General features: G+C 31.4%; 1 protein-coding gene across 22 annotated transcripts in view; it reads left to right on the plus strand.

The window, feature by feature from the left end:
- The window catches only part of Adgrl3 (adhesion G protein-coupled receptor L3), a 785,567-nt gene that overhangs the window by 272,168 nt on the left and 493,596 nt on the right, over positions 1-19,803 (plus strand). For 21 of the 22 annotated variants that reach the window (XM_058571494.1, XM_058571546.1, XM_058571073.1 and 18 more), the window contains exons 3-4: positions 534-767; positions 19,248-19,451. In XM_058571494.1, the coding sequence (XP_058427477.1) occupies positions 713-767; positions 19,248-19,451 (259 nt within the window). In that variant the 5' untranslated portion in view covers positions 534-712. The remainder of the gene's footprint in view (positions 1-533; positions 768-19,247; positions 19,452-19,803) is intronic. The other variant, XM_058571389.1, reaches the window with a different exon arrangement.

The raw sequence follows: 19,803 nt of genomic DNA on the forward strand, positions 1-19,803 counted from the left end.
TGATATTTTACTATTCTGTTAGTAAAATTATATATGTATGGAAAATACTTACGAAAAGCAGTCCTCAAGTCTCCTTATACATATTAAAATTAGTATATTTAAATTAATCTGTCCAGTAGAGATGGTTTGAGTCTGAGGTATAAAAACTATGGTAATACATGCATAAAAATGTTTTTAGATTATTTACTCATTTTATGTTGATGTTTAGGCTCTTCAGTTGAAAAAATGTTGAATGCAGTGGTATATGCTTGTAATCCCAGAGACTAGGCAGGCTGAAGCAGGAGAATCTCAAGTTTGTGGCTAGCCTTGGCAATTTAGCAAGATCCTGTCTCAAAATCAAAATAAAAAGTAAAAAGGTCCTGGGATGCAGTTCTGTGGTAGAGTGCCCTGGGTTCAATCCCCAGTACACAAAAAAGATGGGAACAAAAAACAGGTGTTTAAAGAGGAAATAAAGCAATTCTTCAGGGAATTAAAATAAGAATACCTTCTAATTGATAACCACCACACCCCCTTTTTTTTCTTCTTTTTTGCAGGTTTCATATTTGGAATATTGGTGTTTCAATTTTTGAGGAACTTTTCTTTTACTTTTTGATTTTGTTTTAATTTTTAATTATCAATCTTGGAGTACAGAAGAGGAACCACAAACACAGTGACTTTGTTTCACGTTTGAAACATACATTCTTGAGGAATTCTCACGCCCAAGCCCACAGCCATGTGGTCATCACAGCTACTAACCTTCTTGATGCTCTTAGCACCAATAGTTCATGGTAAGATCTTTAACTAGATTTTTATATAATGCTTAATGTCATTTCACTTATTCATGCTAGACCTTTTCTCCAAAAACCTTGCTCTGATAATTTCTAGTTTTTTAAAAATCATATATTAAAATGAGTAAGTACCATATGTGTAATTTTAGCTATGGTAAATACAACTTTTCAATTGAATTTCTTAAAGTGCCTATGAAATGTTTGCAAAACCAAACGGTTTTGCTATTTTTATTTTTAATTTTTAAAAACTGCATTTTTTTGTTTTATCACACTTATGGAAAATCAGCTGTATTATATCATTGTGAATTTTTGGGCTTACATGTTTTTGTGCTTAAAGAAATTTGAATGTAAAAGGTATAAACATTTAGAAAAATGATGAAAGAAACTCTGCTTTCCCAGACTAAGTAATCATTTTTTTAGAGTTACTATTTCATACAATCTTTAATACACAAAGTATAAACTCTAACCTCTCTTTAGAGTGAAATTGTTTTTGTCATATACCTTTCATTGCAAAAACAAAATGTAAAACAAAACAAAAACCCTCCAAGAGAATAGTATGAATATATCCCTTCATTTTTAGAGAAAGGTAATTTTGCAGAAACATGTTAATATACTCCATAATGAACTTATAAACTCATTTTATTCAATAAACTTGATATTTCTTACATAAATATGATAGTATAGAAGTCATGTGCCTTTGCAAATTTTATAAAATTCATAATCATTCAGTATGGAAGGATGAATGACATATTTTGCACATCTTAATGTATTCGCTGAATCTTTCCAAAACAGGTAAATTTAAGTCTATATATATGTTCATGTGTTCCTTTTTTATAATTTAAAGTTTTGTGCTAGTTATCATTGGGTTTGCACTAAGATGAAAATGATTTAGTACTATCTCATACATTGATAGTACTTATAGGAAAGAAAAAGAGGCACAGCTGTATTTGCCAGTTTTTAGGATGTTTCAGAATTTTACAGTTGTAGCAAGCAGCTGAAATGCATTTTTAGCGTCTTTGGTTTACTTTTAGTTTTTAACAGTCTACAGAAACCCATTGTTCACCAATGATGCAATTGCTTATTTCCATTTGAATTGCATTCTACTGTCATGATGAAAAAGAAAAACTGGATAAAATAACTTCTTTCCTTTTTGAAGTTTTCCTCTAAATTTCCTCAGATTTAATATATCTAGTTCTAACATGTTATAAAGTACGTAGATTTTTAAACATGAGAATAAAATCCTATTTATACCTTGTTTTAAATAAAGTAAATTGTCAAAAATTTCAAAATGTTTTCTTAATTCATATACTGGTGGTTCACTTACATTCGCATACATGAGTACACCAAACATTTTGTTATATGGGGCAATAAGAATCATATCACTCAAATGAATGCATTTCTAATTATACATACATCTAAAGGTGATTAAAATTAATTTTTAATTTAAAAAGAGCAAAATAAAACTAGCTACTTGAGATTACTTTGAGGATTAAATAAATATCCTATGTAAAAAACCATGCTCAGTGAATGAAAAATTTGTCTTCAAACATGTTAATTTTCTTCATCATAATACTGTGTCCATCCAGATTATTTTTATTTTAGTGAATTAAAACAACCAGGAATTAGCCGGCCATGAGAACTATTTCATTTGATATTCACACTAAGAATTACACACATACATGATTTTTGTTCAAATGGTCACTTTAAAATTACCCTTGTTTGAGGAAGGTAGTTAAAAATAGCAAAAGTAGACATGGTGGGAAAGATTATCTTTTTCCAGAGCTAGATTTTTTGGTTGTAAAAAGTGACATCTTGTATGTATTTATTGGGCTTCAAACATGGCTGAACCATGGATCACTCGTCTTGGATTGTGAGCATGGTGTGTATCGTAAACACACAGAAACATACACAAACACACCCAGAATATCTCCAGATAAGTCTGAGAAGTATGTAAATTCATTTAAAACTTCTGATGTATTCATAGAACACATAGAATATTTCCCTGGTAAACTATTTGAGGGTTAACAACCAAAGTAATCCTTTCTGTTTTATTTGGACTACTTAAAATTATCTTGAATTTTAACCAAAGTAGACTAAATAATATTCAGGATTTTTATTTATAAACTTTATTCTTATTCCCTTCTATGATATTTTAAAAGTTAGCACCAGAGAAATGCATATTGTTTTTTTTTTTTTTTCCTTTTATAGAATGTCTTCTCCTTAGTCTTTGTGCTGCCACTTTTGACTTTTGACTGAAGTACTCTATGAACAGCCCTTTGTAATCCTACTTGCTTAAAAGTAGAGGAACATACCTTTAATGAAGTGGTAAATTGTAACAGGCAGGATAGGGCTTTTTAGAGTGTCCATCAATCCTGGCTTAAAGAAATAATGTATGATTGAAAATACTCAGATGAATGAGTTAAAATGTCTGATAGTTTTCAAAGTACTTTTGTTTCTAAAACATTCTCTGATGGCATCTACATGTATACTGTTGAGATGTCCAGCTTTGTTTGCCCTCCTGAACTCTGGATATTAGCTTTTCTGAATACTAACTTTTATGGCTATCCCTTCTTCCAAAGTAAATAATAATCTTGACTCTTGATTTTATGGCCATAAACTTCAGATATTGGTTTAATTAATCCTTAATACAATCACATGGATTTATTATTATTTGTGATTACTGTTACTGTTATCTTTATACAGAAAAATATATTGAGATATTGAGTGGTAAAGCAACTTGACTGAGATAGTATAGCTGCTAAGTGACATTGAGAGAAATTAAATTCAAGGACCTTCTATTAATTTGGAGTACTTGAGGCAGAAACACTGGTTACCTGCCTCTTTCATGTTCTTTTGACACACAGACTGGGTTTTGAAACCTGAAAGACCCGAGATAAAATTCTAACTGTTCCACCAACTAGCTCAGAAACCCTATTTCTTTGTAAACTAGTTAATTTATGTCATTTATCACTAGTAAACTTAGCCAGAACACTGTGCTTGATACTAAAGATATAACACTGAACAAAAGACTTGCATTTCTTTCCTCAAGGAGCTTATAGTACGTTAAAAAGTTTAAGCCTCTTTGTTATCTGTAAGGTACAAATTCTTGTAGGGTATTTTAAGTAATGGATGGAATAATATATATAAAACTTATAACATAGTAGTTGGTATTTGATAAGTCTTCCATTTTTTCCTACACCTTATTTACTTTGAAGTGGTTAAACATTAGATAAGCAAAAAATGCAACTATCCTCAGTCTCAACCTGAGACTTGAAGACAATCTTCTCTTTACTTCAACCTTAGTATTCAAGTTTTACAAGAAGTTTCTAAATACTAGTATCTAAACAAAAATTATTATTAACATTGTTATTGTCTAATCTAAATTATTTCCAAAATGTAGGAATACTTAAATCACTCTTTAGTTGGTAACTTTTAATTGTCGAGGGTTAGCTTTGCCAGGTCTCTCTATATTGATAAAATTAGAATCTAAGCTAAAAAAACTAATTCTAATATGCTTACGTTAATTGAATAATCATATTGCTCCAGAATAATCAGAATAATCAGAATAAAATAATCAGAACATCAACATTAAATATATATATATATATAACTTTTAAAATTAAGAAATGTCTCTGGTTCTATGTTTATCTGTTCATATTTTATGTCTCTGTGTACCTCTGTATTTCTCTTTTTCTGTTTTCCATGGCTGTATCCCCTTCCTGTAGAGCACAAAACCCCTACTATAATGCAGTGAGAACTGGCAGAAAAGAAAGAGAAGGAAGTAAGGCAGTGGCCAATCTTTGTTAGTGCTATCATAGTGTTGCATGAAGGTAAAGTGTACTTTTTTTTTTTTTTTTGTCATTTAACTGATGTGGTTAGGAGCAAGAAAAAACAGCAAAATTTCAGAACAATAACTATAATAATGTAGGTCCCTGGAGCTCATTCCCATTGGCAGTAAAGGAATATCTGGGTCCATTGTGGGTCACTGGGCTAGGAGATCTCATCCTAGGATGTAACTTCACCCAAGCACCAAAGTTTTGGGAGTCCTGAAGGTGACTTGTCTTGTGCTCATATATTTTAACTACATCTCAGCTTAAGTAAAGTTTCTTTTTAAACAGAGTCACAACTGAAGAGGTGGAAAACAAGATCATTGGCACTTAATATGAGAAACAGAAAAAAAAATTGTATAGCATTTTCACAGAAAAACATAGGAATTAAATATTCTTCTAGAAAGACGTTATGCATGCTTTTTTCTGAAAATCTATTTATTGTTAAAGTCACATATGTATTTTTATATTCATGGACTTTACAAGCTAATCTGCTTTTTGTTATGCTCATGTTATTATACTAAATAGTTCTTAGGTCCAGACAAAGATCAGATTCATATTTATTTAGTATTTACCTGTTTTTACATGATTTTCTTTTTATTATTAATGTATTTTATAGTTGTAAATTATTTTATGTCAGTGATTTTTTTTTAAATTGTATATACTTTTTATAATTGCTAACAAGACATAAGACTTGGAAAGTCCAAAATACAAAATGACATTTTACTACCTAATATTTTCCCATACAATTCTTTCTCTGAAGGCATGTTTTTCTTTTAGTTGTGAAAAATCTCAAGTTTGACTTCTAAGCTCTTCTTAACTTTGTTATTTTTAGAAATTAATCATTCTTGAAATGTTTATAATGTTTGCCAGCCCAGGTAATTTGTAATATCTGCAGTAATATAACTATTTTTATAGTAAAATACCTTATACAACTGTGTTTTATCTGTGTCATGATAATGATATATGAGGTTATTGCCAACATATCCAGCATCATCCACATTAGCCAGTTTATACTGTGTTTTAAAAATATGTATTTTGTAAGTTACTGCACCTCTAACATCATGGTATAATTACAGACATGAGGGCTAATAACAAATACTTTGTAATAATTTGTTTAAAAGCCTTCAAAGCAGCCAGCATGCATGTTAGCAAATGGAAAAGAGTTTTCTTTTGTCTTTGTGTTTGCAAACATGTTATATGTGGATTTTGTTAATGGTAGTCTATGAGAACATGTCTAACTATTGTAAGTAAAATATGTCTTTCTTATGTTCAGATTTCATTAAGTATTTGAGGTGTTGGAATATATCTTAAATTTTACATTTCTTGATTTGGGGTGGTCTGTGACTGTAATAGTTTGGTTGTACTTATGATGTCTATTTATTTTAAAAATATTTGAATATTTAAGATACACTCATCCTGTCGCTTTTCTCAAGATTACTACTTCCTTCCATTACAATGTAAGAATGAGGATTTCACACTTATATTTTCATACTGGTAGCCATAGTATATTTTTAATGCATTTGTTTTTATTCTGATTAGCAAAAGATTCCTTAATAGTCTCCAAATCAACATGTGGTAGCAAACAGTGTCACTAGTTTGCTATGTAGATAACTTGTAGTTTACCGTTTATTACCATTAATTGAAGATATTTGGTTTCTTATGATATAGTTCTTTTAATTTCTTCAGTTTTATCTAGGGATAATGGCAAAATTCATATATTATTGTCTGTGTTAATTTGATAGTTTATACTGTCACTACTGAAAAATAGCATTACTTTGTTCTTCTTTTTTCAGGTTTAAATTGATACATTGAGAGGAAACTTTTAATCTAATTAATAATTATACTTTTGGGTATTTCTGAATACACAATTCCTATAAATTTTGTCATGGTAGCAAAAGTATAGATGATTCTCTTCACATCAAAGAAAACATCATATAAGAATTTGATCAAGCAAGCTAGTCTCTTTACGGATTTGCAAGAGAAATACACTGGTTATGCTTTCAAAATAAATCTTTTTAAAGATTCAAATTTTTGCATAAAATAGGTACTCACCATGGCATTTGATAAACTCTCTGTGTTTATTTCACACACGCGCACACACACACACACACATTATACTTTGTGTTGATTTGAATGTTCTGAAGTCAAAGTTTTAAATTACTGGTAAAGTGTAAGAACAATTTTATTTGTTTGTTAGTCATTACTAGAATACCTTACCTTTATTGTTAAAAGTTATTCTCATGCAAATTTAAATCAGAAAGCATAAACCTTGTAGTTACATGAACCATTGATAACATTGCTTAGATTTTTTTTAAGAGAGAGAGAGGAGAAAGAGAGAGAATTTTTTAATATTTATTTTTCAGTTTTCGGTGGACACAACATCTTTTATTTTATTTTTATGTGGTGCTGAGGATCGAACCCAGCATGCCGCGCATGCCAGGCGACTGCATTACTGCTTGAGCCACATCCCCAGCCCTCGCTTAGATTTTTATTGCAATCATGTATAATTTGATATATTTTTACAAAATTAGAATAATATTAGATATAATATTTCTCTTATATTTTAAATTAACATTAAATTTTACACTTGTTCTCATTAAATTTTTTTTTCAAATTATTTTATTATGTATCTCTTCCAATTACCTATTAGCACTATGAAGAACACAATTGTATAAAATTTTGCCATATTGCTAGATAAAATAAGAGAAATTAAAAGAAATATTCTTTTATAAGTTAGTGAATATTTTAAACGAATGGTAGTCAATGATAACATACAACTTTGCTTTTTTCTATCACTACAATTTGTCTAAAACAATTCCCCAAGTTTGACTACTATAATAATGAACACAACATGAACAAGAATATGTATTTAAATATTAAGATATTCTTTGCAGTGGTGTAATAATTTATTCAAAATATTAGGAATTATTTTTTCTCATTTATCACTGAGAGCCCTTTTGGTTCAGATATATGATTCGCACATATGCACATATGCATCTTTAGTCAAAACAGTTAAGAAATGCATTTGTTCCTTAAAAAATATCATGACTAGAAACATATGGAACCAATGGGAAGAAAACTCTTTAAGATCACTGGGAGTTATAAAAGTTGCTATGTAGTGTATCATATTGTTGCAGGAAAAGACCGATTATGGTAAAATTATAAAATATTTGATTTTATAAATATAAAATAGTTGATTTTGTACAGTTGCATTCCAAATTTCAGTTTTGAATTGGAGGATTTCTGTGTTGAAACTCAACAAAATTATTCTAAAATATATATTGTATATTAAAAAGGGAAAAATTAATAAAAATGAAACTAATAAGAAGGTATATGCCCAATTGAACATAAAGATCTATGTTATTAAATGCAGAAATTAAAAATAAAATTTCAAAATTTGGCAAAATTTATCAGATATGAAAGTGAGGTACCTAAAACTGCATTGTAGTTTATTTTTGATTTGTAAAGAGATAGAAATGACTTCTTAGAAAATCAAATGTCTAGCAAAGAAGTAGTCAAGAAGTCATTTGTGTGTGCATGAATGTTTTTTAAATTATATGTCATAAAATTTGTAAAAGAAGATTCGAGTTATCTAGATCTCCATTTTGAACAATTTGTTAGCTAGGTAAACTAGGCTATTGTCATATAGATTCCAAATTTAATAGTGCTTTTTAAGAGAATAATTTCTCCAAGATATCATGTATTTTCCTTTGTGTGTGTATGGTATAGACCAGATTAACTGCTCACAGCAATTCAAGAGACCCCAGGCTACAGCACAGATCTTCCAAAGTCATCTCATGGGTTGTTGCCATTGTAGTTCCTAGGAAGTGTAGGGGAATGTCATGGAAGTCTCAGTGGAAAGTTTTTTTGGGGTAACACATGTTACAAGTGGGACTGAAAAGATGTAGTTCTTTCATGATTTATTGTGAAAGATAATGTAGTTTTTAAAAGCTAGATAGATCTAAATTAATATCTGTTTTTTAAATGGAAGGGTTTTTTGTACAGCTTGCTTAAGATTTATATATTTACATACTGTAAAACATACCCCTTTAGAGTATAGAGTTCAGTGCATTTAAATATATGCACAATAATGCAAGCATTACCACAGTCAACTTTAGAATATTATCAGTAGCCCAAAAAGAAACCCCGTGTCCCATACCTTTAGTAGTCACATCCTATTTCCTCATACCCTCCAGCCACAGGTAGCCAGTAGTCTACTTTCTATGTCTATGGATTTGTCTATTCTGGACATTACACGGAAGTGGAATTATATGATCCATGATTTTTGTGACTGGTTTCTTTATGTTAGGATAATAATTGTAAAAGCTATTGATGTCCTTGAATGCTTCTCTACTTACTTAATTTATTTGTAAATTAAGTAAGAGTTGCTCCATTGTATGCATATCTTCTGTTATATTTATCAGTTGATGAACATTTAGATTATTCTCACTCTGGCCATTATGAATAAGGCTGCCATGAAAATTCACAGCACAGGTTTTGGTGTGAATATGTTTACACTTTCTTGGCTATACACCTAGGAATACAAAGGCTAAGTCATGTGATGGCTATCTGTATGTAGCATTCGAGGAACTGATAAACTGTTTTCCAAAGTGGCTGATGAGTTTTATATTACAGACTATGTTAGGGTTTCCCTATCTCCACATCCTCCCCAATGTTTGTTACTTGTCTTACTTTATGTTATCCACCTTATTGGAGATGAAATAATAGCTTACTGGGGTTTTGATTTGCATGTCTCTGATGTTTGTGATATTGAGCTTCTTTTCATGTGCTGATTACCCATTTGCATATTTTACTTGGAGCAGTGCTATTGAATGCTTTCTTCATTTTTAATTGGGTTATTTGTTTTTTTTATTATTGTTTTAGAGAGATCTTTAAAGAAAGCCAGAAGATATTAAAGGACATTTCAATTTTAGGGTTCTTTAAACTGCATTTCTTATGTGAGACTTTTTGCCAGGATTCACCCACTTTTTTCACCTATTTTATTGTAAATCCTATACCATTTGTCTACCCTCATCACCTCACCTGCCCATTTACTTACGTATTTAACTCCTGAAAGTACTGTATTAATTCAATCTTTATTATGAAGATAAAAATTAGTAATTGCCAATTATTGAATTTTTTTTTTCTTATTGAAGAACTTATCTAGGTGAAGAATATACCAAACAATAAGATAATTTATTGGATTTTATTTTAGTTTTCATTTACTCTTCCTTAAGAAAATGATGAAAAACACTGAATATTAATTATGGTGGTCAAAAAGTTTCTAATTTTGGTACAGACTAAACTCTTACAGATTTTGTATTTTAGTCATTAATGTAATTATTAATTTGCTCAAATTGCATCTTACAGGTGTTTAGTGGTTTATTTTATTTGCATAGGCTATTTTTCTCTGTGTTCTGTAAACTGCTGAATGCCTCTTTTCATTCACGTTAAGAAAGTTTCGTAATTCTATAGCTTTAGGTCTTTATCAGATTCACATATTGTATAATAATGTCTCTGGATTTACTCACTTCATTTCTTTTTACACTACAAACAAATAAATAAAGGTGGAAATTGGCAGAAAACCCGAGGTTTTTTTTATGTCAAAATTTTAGCAGACATACTATTCTTATCGATTAGGTTCAGCTGGTATGAAAATATTACTACTTTGGAAGAAAGAATTAGAAGAAAGCTAAAGATAATGAATGAGTTTTAACTATGGACACTGAATAGCTTCTGCAGTTGTAAGGAATTGTGGAGGGTGATATTAACATATCTAGAATTTAATGTTTACATGAGGCCCAGAAACTGAAGTTTATAATATTATCTAATCTAATTTGGTTTAGAATACTAACTTGTAAAGTCCTATTGAATGGAATAGAAAGATCTCTAGCCTTAGAGTCTAATTCCATTTCCATTACCTCCAAAATGCATTACCTTAAACCATTTAAATCACAGTGTGCTTATTCATAAAAGGGATAATTAATTCAACTTTGTTATAATTAAGGATTAAGTAAAATGATGTATAGAAAATCCCTAATGCAAAACTTTATGGGTTTACTCCTACAAGAATGAAGTCATTAAAACATACCTTTAGGAATTAGAACTGAAAAACAAATAACTTGGATAGTAAGCAAAATTTAAAGTAAAACACCATGTAAGGGTCACTTACTTTTCACAGAGTTTTTCAAAGACTGCATTGTATTATCCTTAATCCCCAAATGTGACAGTTTCTCTAATTATGAGGCTACACATTTATACTCACATTGATTCCATCATTATATTCAGGACTCACCCACTGGACTGTAACTAAGTCTTTAATGAGTTACTAATGAACATCTTAAGCTTAGATCAGCATTCAAAAAAATGCTAAAGGGTGTTGAAAAGCTATTCTGATTGCAAGTCTGTCACTTTTAATTAGATTGTAAGCCCAATAACATTTTCTGTCCTCACCATTCCTTCTAAGTTTGTAGAAACTGAATAATGAATGACAGATATACTCTCACTTTGATATTAGTCACTCCTGAAGTTAAAAGAGGTAATTCAGTGAGCTAAATTAGACAAATTATTGTTCTGATTAAATACAAAGATAGAAATAATATTAAAAATTAAAATAGCATTTTACAACATTTAATTCTTTTTCTTGGACTCAGATGACTTTAAAACAGATTGATTTTCTTGTTGCATTAGAGAATAACAGATGACATGAGGAGAATAGATCCAGATAGGATTAGATCCTGTAAGTGGAAAAAAAAAAAAAAAGAACTCCTTATTTATAAAAAGAACAAACAGTCTGCTTTCACATGTTACTACCTCTCTCCAGGCCATTAGAATCCCTCAAAACTAGTTATCTTAAACATTACCTGAATTAGATTGGGGCTATTCTTTACTATAGCTCCCCATACAAATCAACAATGACTGTGATTATTTATGAGTGGTCCTTTTTTCTTGTTTTCCTCTCTTTTGATAGTGGAATTGATGAAAGCATGTGAACCTTAAGGGTACATGATTTAATAATGAAAGCAGATAATACATACATTTTAAATCAACAGGCTGGTATGATGCACTGCCTCCAGGGAACAGGACTCAACAATGACTTAAAAGGAAGACTTTTAGATTAGTCACCAAGCTGAATAGTTGGAATAGCTGTGATAGCCCAGATGTATTATAGGTTACAGACTGTTGGCAGGTTTATGTTACAGCTCTGCAGACAGAGCAAAACCACCATGTGGATCTTTAAAGGTAGGTAGGTGTCCAGTAATAATCACACTATGTATATACAACCAACATAACATAATTGATCATTTTGACATTTCATCCTGTTAACATTTCTGCTGTGTTGTTAACAAGCATTTAAGCATTCCTTTTGTGTCTGTGTTGAGAAAGGGGGTGGGAGGCAGATGGTAAATATCTCTTACTACCATAAAAAATAGGAAAAAAAAGTTCTCATTCTTCTTAACTAGAGATGCCAGTTATGTTTAATTCAGGATAGGAAGACAGAACTCACTAATGTGACAGATCTCTATCAAAATGTGTATCATTTTCTTCTAATTTTTCCCACACATGAAGTATAATTGGCAATGTGATTAAAGAAGAATGCCCCATGACTGTGGATGTAAAGATTTCTAAAGAAGCATAGCTTCCATAACATGAAAACCTTAATATCCCTAAAAAGTGGAGCAGAGGAAAGAAAAGCCAGTGTTATGTGTATAATAAATTCCAAAGTTGTGTTTTGTTACCATGAATTTGAATCTGTTTTTGTTGTTTTGAGGTGGGTGTTTTTAGTTGGAAAAGAAAAATTTACAATTAGTTGTCATTCCTCTGATGAGTAAGCTATGAAATATTTTGTTTAATTTGAATGAAAATAAATCAGTTTTTTGGTCATAAGCCAAGTTTCTAAAAAATTATTTCATTAACAGAAATTCTCTGCTTACTCACTTTCACAAGTATTTGAAATATTAACATTGCAGCATTACAATTTAGGCAACCATTACAATGAATAGATCACAATGTTTTCCTTTAATTTATAGTATGTATAAAATGCCAGAGTTGAAAACCAATTAAAATGTGATTCTTTGATATTTTAACACTACAAACCCTTCAGCTTCACTCACAATTGAGCATTTTGCCTCTTTTACTAGTCTCAGTGTGTCTTTTAAAGCTTTTGTAACTTGTTTGAACAGTCTTTTGGCAAAAGTTTTTATATTATTTTGTGTTTTTTTTTTAATTTTGCTATAACAAGCTATGTTGTATAGAAAAAGTGAGGAACCTAGTCTGAAGGGGAAACTGCTCAACCACATAGGGCATACCAACACTGCATGAAATAATTCAGATTAGAGAAGAAATCTATTGAGTTCAATGGAACAATATCCAAGTATTCCATGAAAGTTGCTTCACCATGCACAGGGAGGCAATTTATCACTATTGAGCTATTTTATTGTAAGACCAAGAATTGAAACAGATTTTTCTGCTATAACTTCCATGTTGTAATTGCTACCCAGTAGCATCCACACTCAGGTGCTTGAATTGGAACTTTTGTGACTTTTGTTGGAGATTACTACTCAACCTCTAAAAAAATTATGCAGCCATCTCACATGCCTCAGGGACAAATCAGGAATAGTCTTTTATATGTTCAAAATGAAGGTCACAGGGGGGATATGTTCCTTTATTTTTAAAAGATAATTGGAAATATTTCTTTATTTATGAGGAAATGAAAGGAATAGTTCCTCCTTTCCTTCTATATATGTTCCAGTGAATTTGAGATGGATGTTCAACTATCAGTCAAACATTTGCTGTTATAATTGTTTCAATGTAATATCCAGCATTACATTGCACTTTCCAGTTTGCTGAACAGTTGTACTCAAATAGTTTAGTGAATATTCCTAATAATCCAGTAAATCATAGATATGTGTATCAGCAATTTTAATATGAAAAATTGGACTCAAAGCCATCAATCTAATGATTCCCTGACTCTTTTCAAATATAAATTTAAATCAAAATCTCCCAATCATCCCGTAGGGATTTCTTCCATAAGCATTTTTATAATCCACCAAGCACTTGCCTTATTTTGTGTACCTATAATTTAAACTAAAAAGGAACCAATCAAAACAGCATACTCAGATTAAACTAGAATATAATAAAATCAAGGAAAGAAATTTTAAAATTTGAAAAAAATCATCATTTAGGGAAGAAAGGAATGTTGTTTTTGTTTAAATCCTGGAAATCAAAACATGAGAAGATAAGTAAATTTTAGTAGAAAGTGGAAGGGAAATATTGTGAATTTTTTTTTTTTTTTTGTGTGTGTATATATATAGATATGTTTGTGTGTGTGTTTATATGTGTGTGTATATATATAGATAGGTGTTGGTGGGAGAGAGAAAGAGAACATTTTGGTAACATTATGGGCAAGAATGTTACTGGAAAGAAGTGAGAATTGGAAAGCCTGAGCAGTAGGGGAAAGAATTTTCTATTAAGAAGGATAATCTGAATGTAGTGTTAGTTAGGTATATAATAGAAGGATAAGCATTTTGTATCCAAGAAGTAATATTGAAGGCAAAGTTGAATACATATACTAGAATCGTAGCTATATTAGCATATATTTAAAACTCTGTCAGGCTTGTGATTAGCTAACTAATAGACATAGTAGCTGAGCAGGATGACATATGCCTGCAATCCCAACTACAAAAGTTTAAGGCCATCCTTGGCAACAAAGGGAGACCCTGTCTCAAAATTTAAAAAAAGAGCTGGGAATGTTGTTCAGTGGTAGAATAAGCATCGTTTCATTCCCTAGTGCTGGTCAGGGGAGGAGGGGGACATGATAAAATATTACCTCGAAACACAAAAATAAGTGATTTATAGAAACATTCTTAGTTTATGAAATTTAAATCACTTGTAACTCTGATAAACATGATATGGTGTTGTCTTGTTTGCATTTCTTGTAAGTATTTTAGTATTGCACCCCAGTACAGAGATTTCATGTTCACTGTTATGATCAGTATCTGTTTGGAGGAAGATGTTGAATAATTGGATTATATGAGTCCTCATCTAAGGAGAATAACAAAACAGAAACAGCAGAAATTGTTTAGAAACAGTGCTTACTTAAAATTATTATTACTTATAAATCAATGTATGTCTCTGAAAGCATATACCACTGAGTTGTGATATTTTTGTTATTTGTTTTGATTATATGTTTTACAGATAATATGATCACTATGGTACTACCATGAAAAATACTTCAACGTCTTAAAACACTTATTGTTTTTCCTTTTTGCCTCTTGTTCACATATAATCAACATTCTGAAACTGATACTCTGATGGCCTTTGATGTTTGCAAAACTATACATAAACACAGGTATTTTGTTTATTTCGATCAATTCAGTTACTTATTAAATAATACTTTTCATATTTCATGCACTTGCCCATTAGGAAAGCAAAATGAAGTTGTTTTAACTATAAAAATTTCTCAGTACGGATTGATTGTGTGGAAGATATGGATATAACAATAATTCATATTACCTGTAGTGAGAACTGAACATTCTCTATGATTAAGGCAATTCCAATTTTAAAAAGTACATTCCCCAATCTATTCAAATGAAATCTTTATTAGGTATTCAATTCTTATAGCATGAATGAAGTTTCCCTATGAAGAAGGGCACAAAGAAACAACCAGACACATTGGCTTTATTATCACTTCCTGTTCCAGAACCAAAATTACCTTGAACACATTAAAAAACTCTGTACAACAGGGTTTGAAACTGGTCTCACATGGAGATGGGAGGGAGAAAATGACAGGAAGCATTGCTTCCAAATTATAGTAAATGCCACATGCTGGGTATGTTTTTCATTGTTTGAAAAAAAAATACTTTTCTTTAAAGGTCTGGAGAAGAAAGATACCTAGTATGTGAAGTCTTTCTTCAGATATCTGAAGAAAAGTACCCTCCAGGAGAAGTGTGATTTGTTTTTGTAGGCCACATACAGAATTTAGACAAGTAGGTGGGAAATGCTGGAGAATAGATATAACCTTTATTTTCTGTTTTATTTTTCCTTCATAACCTCGTGGCTTTATTTTTTTGTTAGGGTTGATGCAAGCTACTTCACTTTGATTTCGACACTTTTCATAACACACACACAAGATTCATTTATAGAATGAAACAGAAAATTAAAACAGATCCTATTCCTGAGTCTTTTTTTGGTAATGGAATTAACAGAGAATCTGGTAAGATTGGGGTCTTCCCCCTAGAAGACCTCTGTACCAACAAAACAATTTTGCCTACAATATTAAAAGCTGTTACTGATCCTTAGGCATTAAACCATAATCCCAGTAATTGTCAGTAACTTTCACAGGTAAATTCTGACTTAGGCAAAAGGGAAAAGCATGCATGAGTGGAACTCTATGGCCCCCCAAAATTTAGAATCAATAGGAACTTTGGTTAGCAGGTGATTATCAAGCACCTGAGAGCCCAGGAAGCAACAAGCACATGTAAATTAGGTGACAAGTGACATTCAGTGGGGCGAATATATTAACAATCACAGTAATGGTAACAAAGAACTTGGCACACATAGTTATCACCTTTCTTGACATGAGGAAATATGCTGCTTCAAATGAAGTCATAGCCAAAGGATCTATCCTTCTGATCACAGCCTCTTCACAAGAAGTTTGGGTATCTTTTTTAACAGGAATTTTTAGGGGTTATTATCTAGTATGGGAGCCAGAAGAATATTTCCAGCTCTGAAATTTCATATTTCTCACGGAATACCATATTTTTAAATGTGATATTTATCTTGAAGAGTTTTGTTGAAGCTATCTTTATAATAGTTCCAGAAAGACAAAATAAATGTTTCCCCAGGAGTCATACAATACCTTAACAGAAGCATATGCAAGAATTTTTTAAATGGAAGTTAAGATTTGAGGCTCTAACAGCCCTAGTCCCTGTAGACAGTCCCTCCTGTTCTGGCTGTCACAAACCAGTGCCTCTGGGTTTCTTTCATATTATTGGTGAATTTAAGTGAATAAAATCTGTAGACACAAACAATGTTTTAGAGCACTTTTCATAGAACTTGTCAGAGTCCAATTTGTAAGTTTACTCAACTTCCTGGTATTTTGTGTGCTTCCATCTCCCTCCATGAAATTATTTTATTCCATGATATAAACATTCTTTCTGGAGTTTGCTTTCTAGTTCTATCTAGAGCATGTTGTTATTTCTTCTGGATGCTAAGTTTCCTTCATTTAAATACAGACATGTTTGTATTTGCCAGCTGATGCTTAATTCTATTGTAGATGCATTTTAACTCTATTGTCATTGTCTGCTTATTCTAAAAATTGACCTTTCCTGGAAATAGTTATCTCTAGTTCAGTGGAAGTTATTATTCCTTTTTATGTCTTTCCCTATCATGTACTACCTACGCTTTCTTCCTTAGAGTTTTATTAAGTGTCCTAAAACAGATGTTTTAAACACTAAATTCTCGAGTCTGCCTTATAGATCAAATAATCTGGCTGTTGCTTGCTCCAACCTTATTTCAGACTATTCTCTTTAACCACTATGCCTCTCCATATTGTCCTTTGTACTATTTCTTGAACAGACCTGTGTGTTTCCATCTTGGAGACCTTTGCATAGACTGCAGTGCTCTTTTGATTTTTGTTTGGCTAGAAATTTTGAATTTCACTGAAATCTCAGCTTTAATTTTATCCCCATAGATTAAGTCTTCCTTAAAAACCTAAATATAGTAGCCTTTGTATATTACTTTCCTGACATTTTCTGAAGATTACTATCGTATCTACATGGTATTTTTATTATTTATCTGTATTTATTCATTGTCTGTCTCCCCCACCAGATGTGTAATTCATTAAGGTAGGTATGTAGTTTATTTTGTTTACCAAACCCTTCAGCAGCTAGAAGAGGACCTACCACAATGGAATTTAGTAAATATTTATTGAATGAATAAACACATAAGCACATGCTCCATCACTCTAAATGTGCATGTAAGTTAACTTGGCTGAGAGTTAATTCTTTCAACGAAATTGTAACTGAACCTCTTGCAGTAATATTCTAATTCACTTTCACTAATTACTTTCGATAAAGATCTTAAAATTTTAGGGGAAACCTGCCTGTAAGTATTTATGTAAAAATAGTTTTAAAATACTACACGGTCTTTTTTGGGCAGTTAGGAAAGGGATACTCTAGAAGTTAAAAAAAAAATTAGAAAAGATACCATTGAATGAAACATGAAAGAAACTACTAGAATGAAATGTCAAAGAAAGGTATTGCTTAGAGATTTCAATTTTCATAACTTTTTTTGGTCTTGAAACTTGGTTTTCTTTGATTCCTTTTCTTTCACATAGGCTGTCAAACTGTCATTCAGATTGCCAAAGCAATGGATATATTAGTAACCATACCATGAATTTAAATTTATAAAGTTGTTTCAGGGCAGTATCTCAGACTTACATTATAAAGTTTTCCATCATAAATGTGTTGTGTAACAAAATTCTTAATACTTTTTTTCTATAAAGCTGTGTCATTTCATGTGATTTGAAGGGATATGTTTTTATTCTTAATTTGTAAATATAAATATCAAGACATTATAGAATCACTGCATGAACTTGTGTTGTTAGAACAATGATCATAAATTCTCTTACATTATTGATTTTCTTAGTTTCTCTTCTGACTGTTAAATGTTAGTGATGTAGCTTTATTAATGTGGTTTAAAATATACATGCTATAATATCTTAGAAATATTTGCGTAGAATAAAATAGTTTTCTTTGTAAAATCCTTTATCTTCCATTGGTAGGTATATTTTACTCATTAAATTAATTACAAATAGTGTAGAGAAATGTATATTTTGTATATCAATTTGCCAGAAAGAAACCCTGTACTTAAATAGTTTCAGTTTTCATAGCATTAAATATATGACTGTTTGTGAATTATTTATAAAAATCATGTGTAAAATTTTATTTTCTCATTATTGTCATGGTCTTCCATATTTATTCATTTATGTAATATGTACCATTTGTCAGTAAAAATCATTGTGTATATAACTGGTAAATATGTATGTATATCTTTTTTTACTTTAATGTCCTTCATAACTCTTAAAATAATATATTTCAAAAATTTTAGTTAAGTGACCTGAAAAACATAATAAATAAATATAAAACAATCCATTTAAGTGTAACCATACACAAACAAAACCAAATAAACAAAAAGCACATTTTGAAACATTTTTGCCCCTTATCAAGCCTTCTTTTGAGTGTGTAAAAATTGAGTTCAGTTACTAATAATTTTACTTACACTTACATAGATATTAGTGCTCATAATTTATATCAAAACGCTCTGAATCTATAAAAATATAAATAACATTTATATTTCAGGTAGTGTACTCTGCTTTTAATCTTTATGTTCAATTTTCTGTCTTTGTTAGAGATTAATATGAGAATTTTTGTCTTAATTAAAATAGTGTTTAACTAGAAAAGTATTACCCTAGAGGCCATGATGTGATTGCCTTAGCTCCAGGGCTGTCAGAGAGGGGCCTTGGGTGGCTGGAGTCCTGGCAGGAGCCTGCAGCTGAGAGCTGCCTTGGGGATAGCCACTACCAGGGCTCCTCTAAGGCTAGCCTGAGCTGAGCCAGGTCTGATGGTGCGCCCTGCGGTCCCCGCAGGTGGCAAGCACAATGAGAGACATCCAGCCCTTGCTGCTGCACTGCGACATGCTGAGCGCAGCCCAGGAGGCGCTCTACCACCCAGACATCTCCTTCAGCAGCCTTCTGCGGAGCGTGCTACTGCTCATCGTGGACAAGGGCCTCGTGGAGCTGCCAGAGGAGTTCGTGGTCCAGGTGCCCAAGGAGCACAGATTGCAGCCCAAGGTGCGGCCAGCGGTGGGAAGAGAGGGCTGGGGGTGGCTGGGCAGTGGCTCCTGGAAGGCTTAGTTTCCCCAGGCTGTGACCTAAATGTGTGGTCTTATGTATTTACCATCTGCATTCATTCATGGCTGATGTTGCCCATTCTTGGTATCCTAGCCAGCTATTTTAACAGTGCATGCCTGTTGTACATTAGAGCCTCATTCTTATTTTGAAATATTGCCATTTTTATTGGATTTAAAATATTTTTTTCATTATCACAAGAAGTTTAGTGACAATTTCAACTATTGTAAAATTTGAAAGGCTGTAAAAGATAAGCTTTAACATTTCTGATCATGGGCTTGTTTGAAAAAAATCT

Source organism: Marmota monax, unplaced genomic scaffold (assembly GCF_021218885.2).
Source record: "Marmota monax isolate L192 unplaced genomic scaffold, Marmota_monax_Labrador192_F-V1.1 WCK01_AAM20220418_F8-fsc00025, whole genome shotgun sequence".
NCBI lineage: Eukaryota > Metazoa > Chordata > Mammalia > Rodentia > Sciuridae > Marmota > Marmota monax.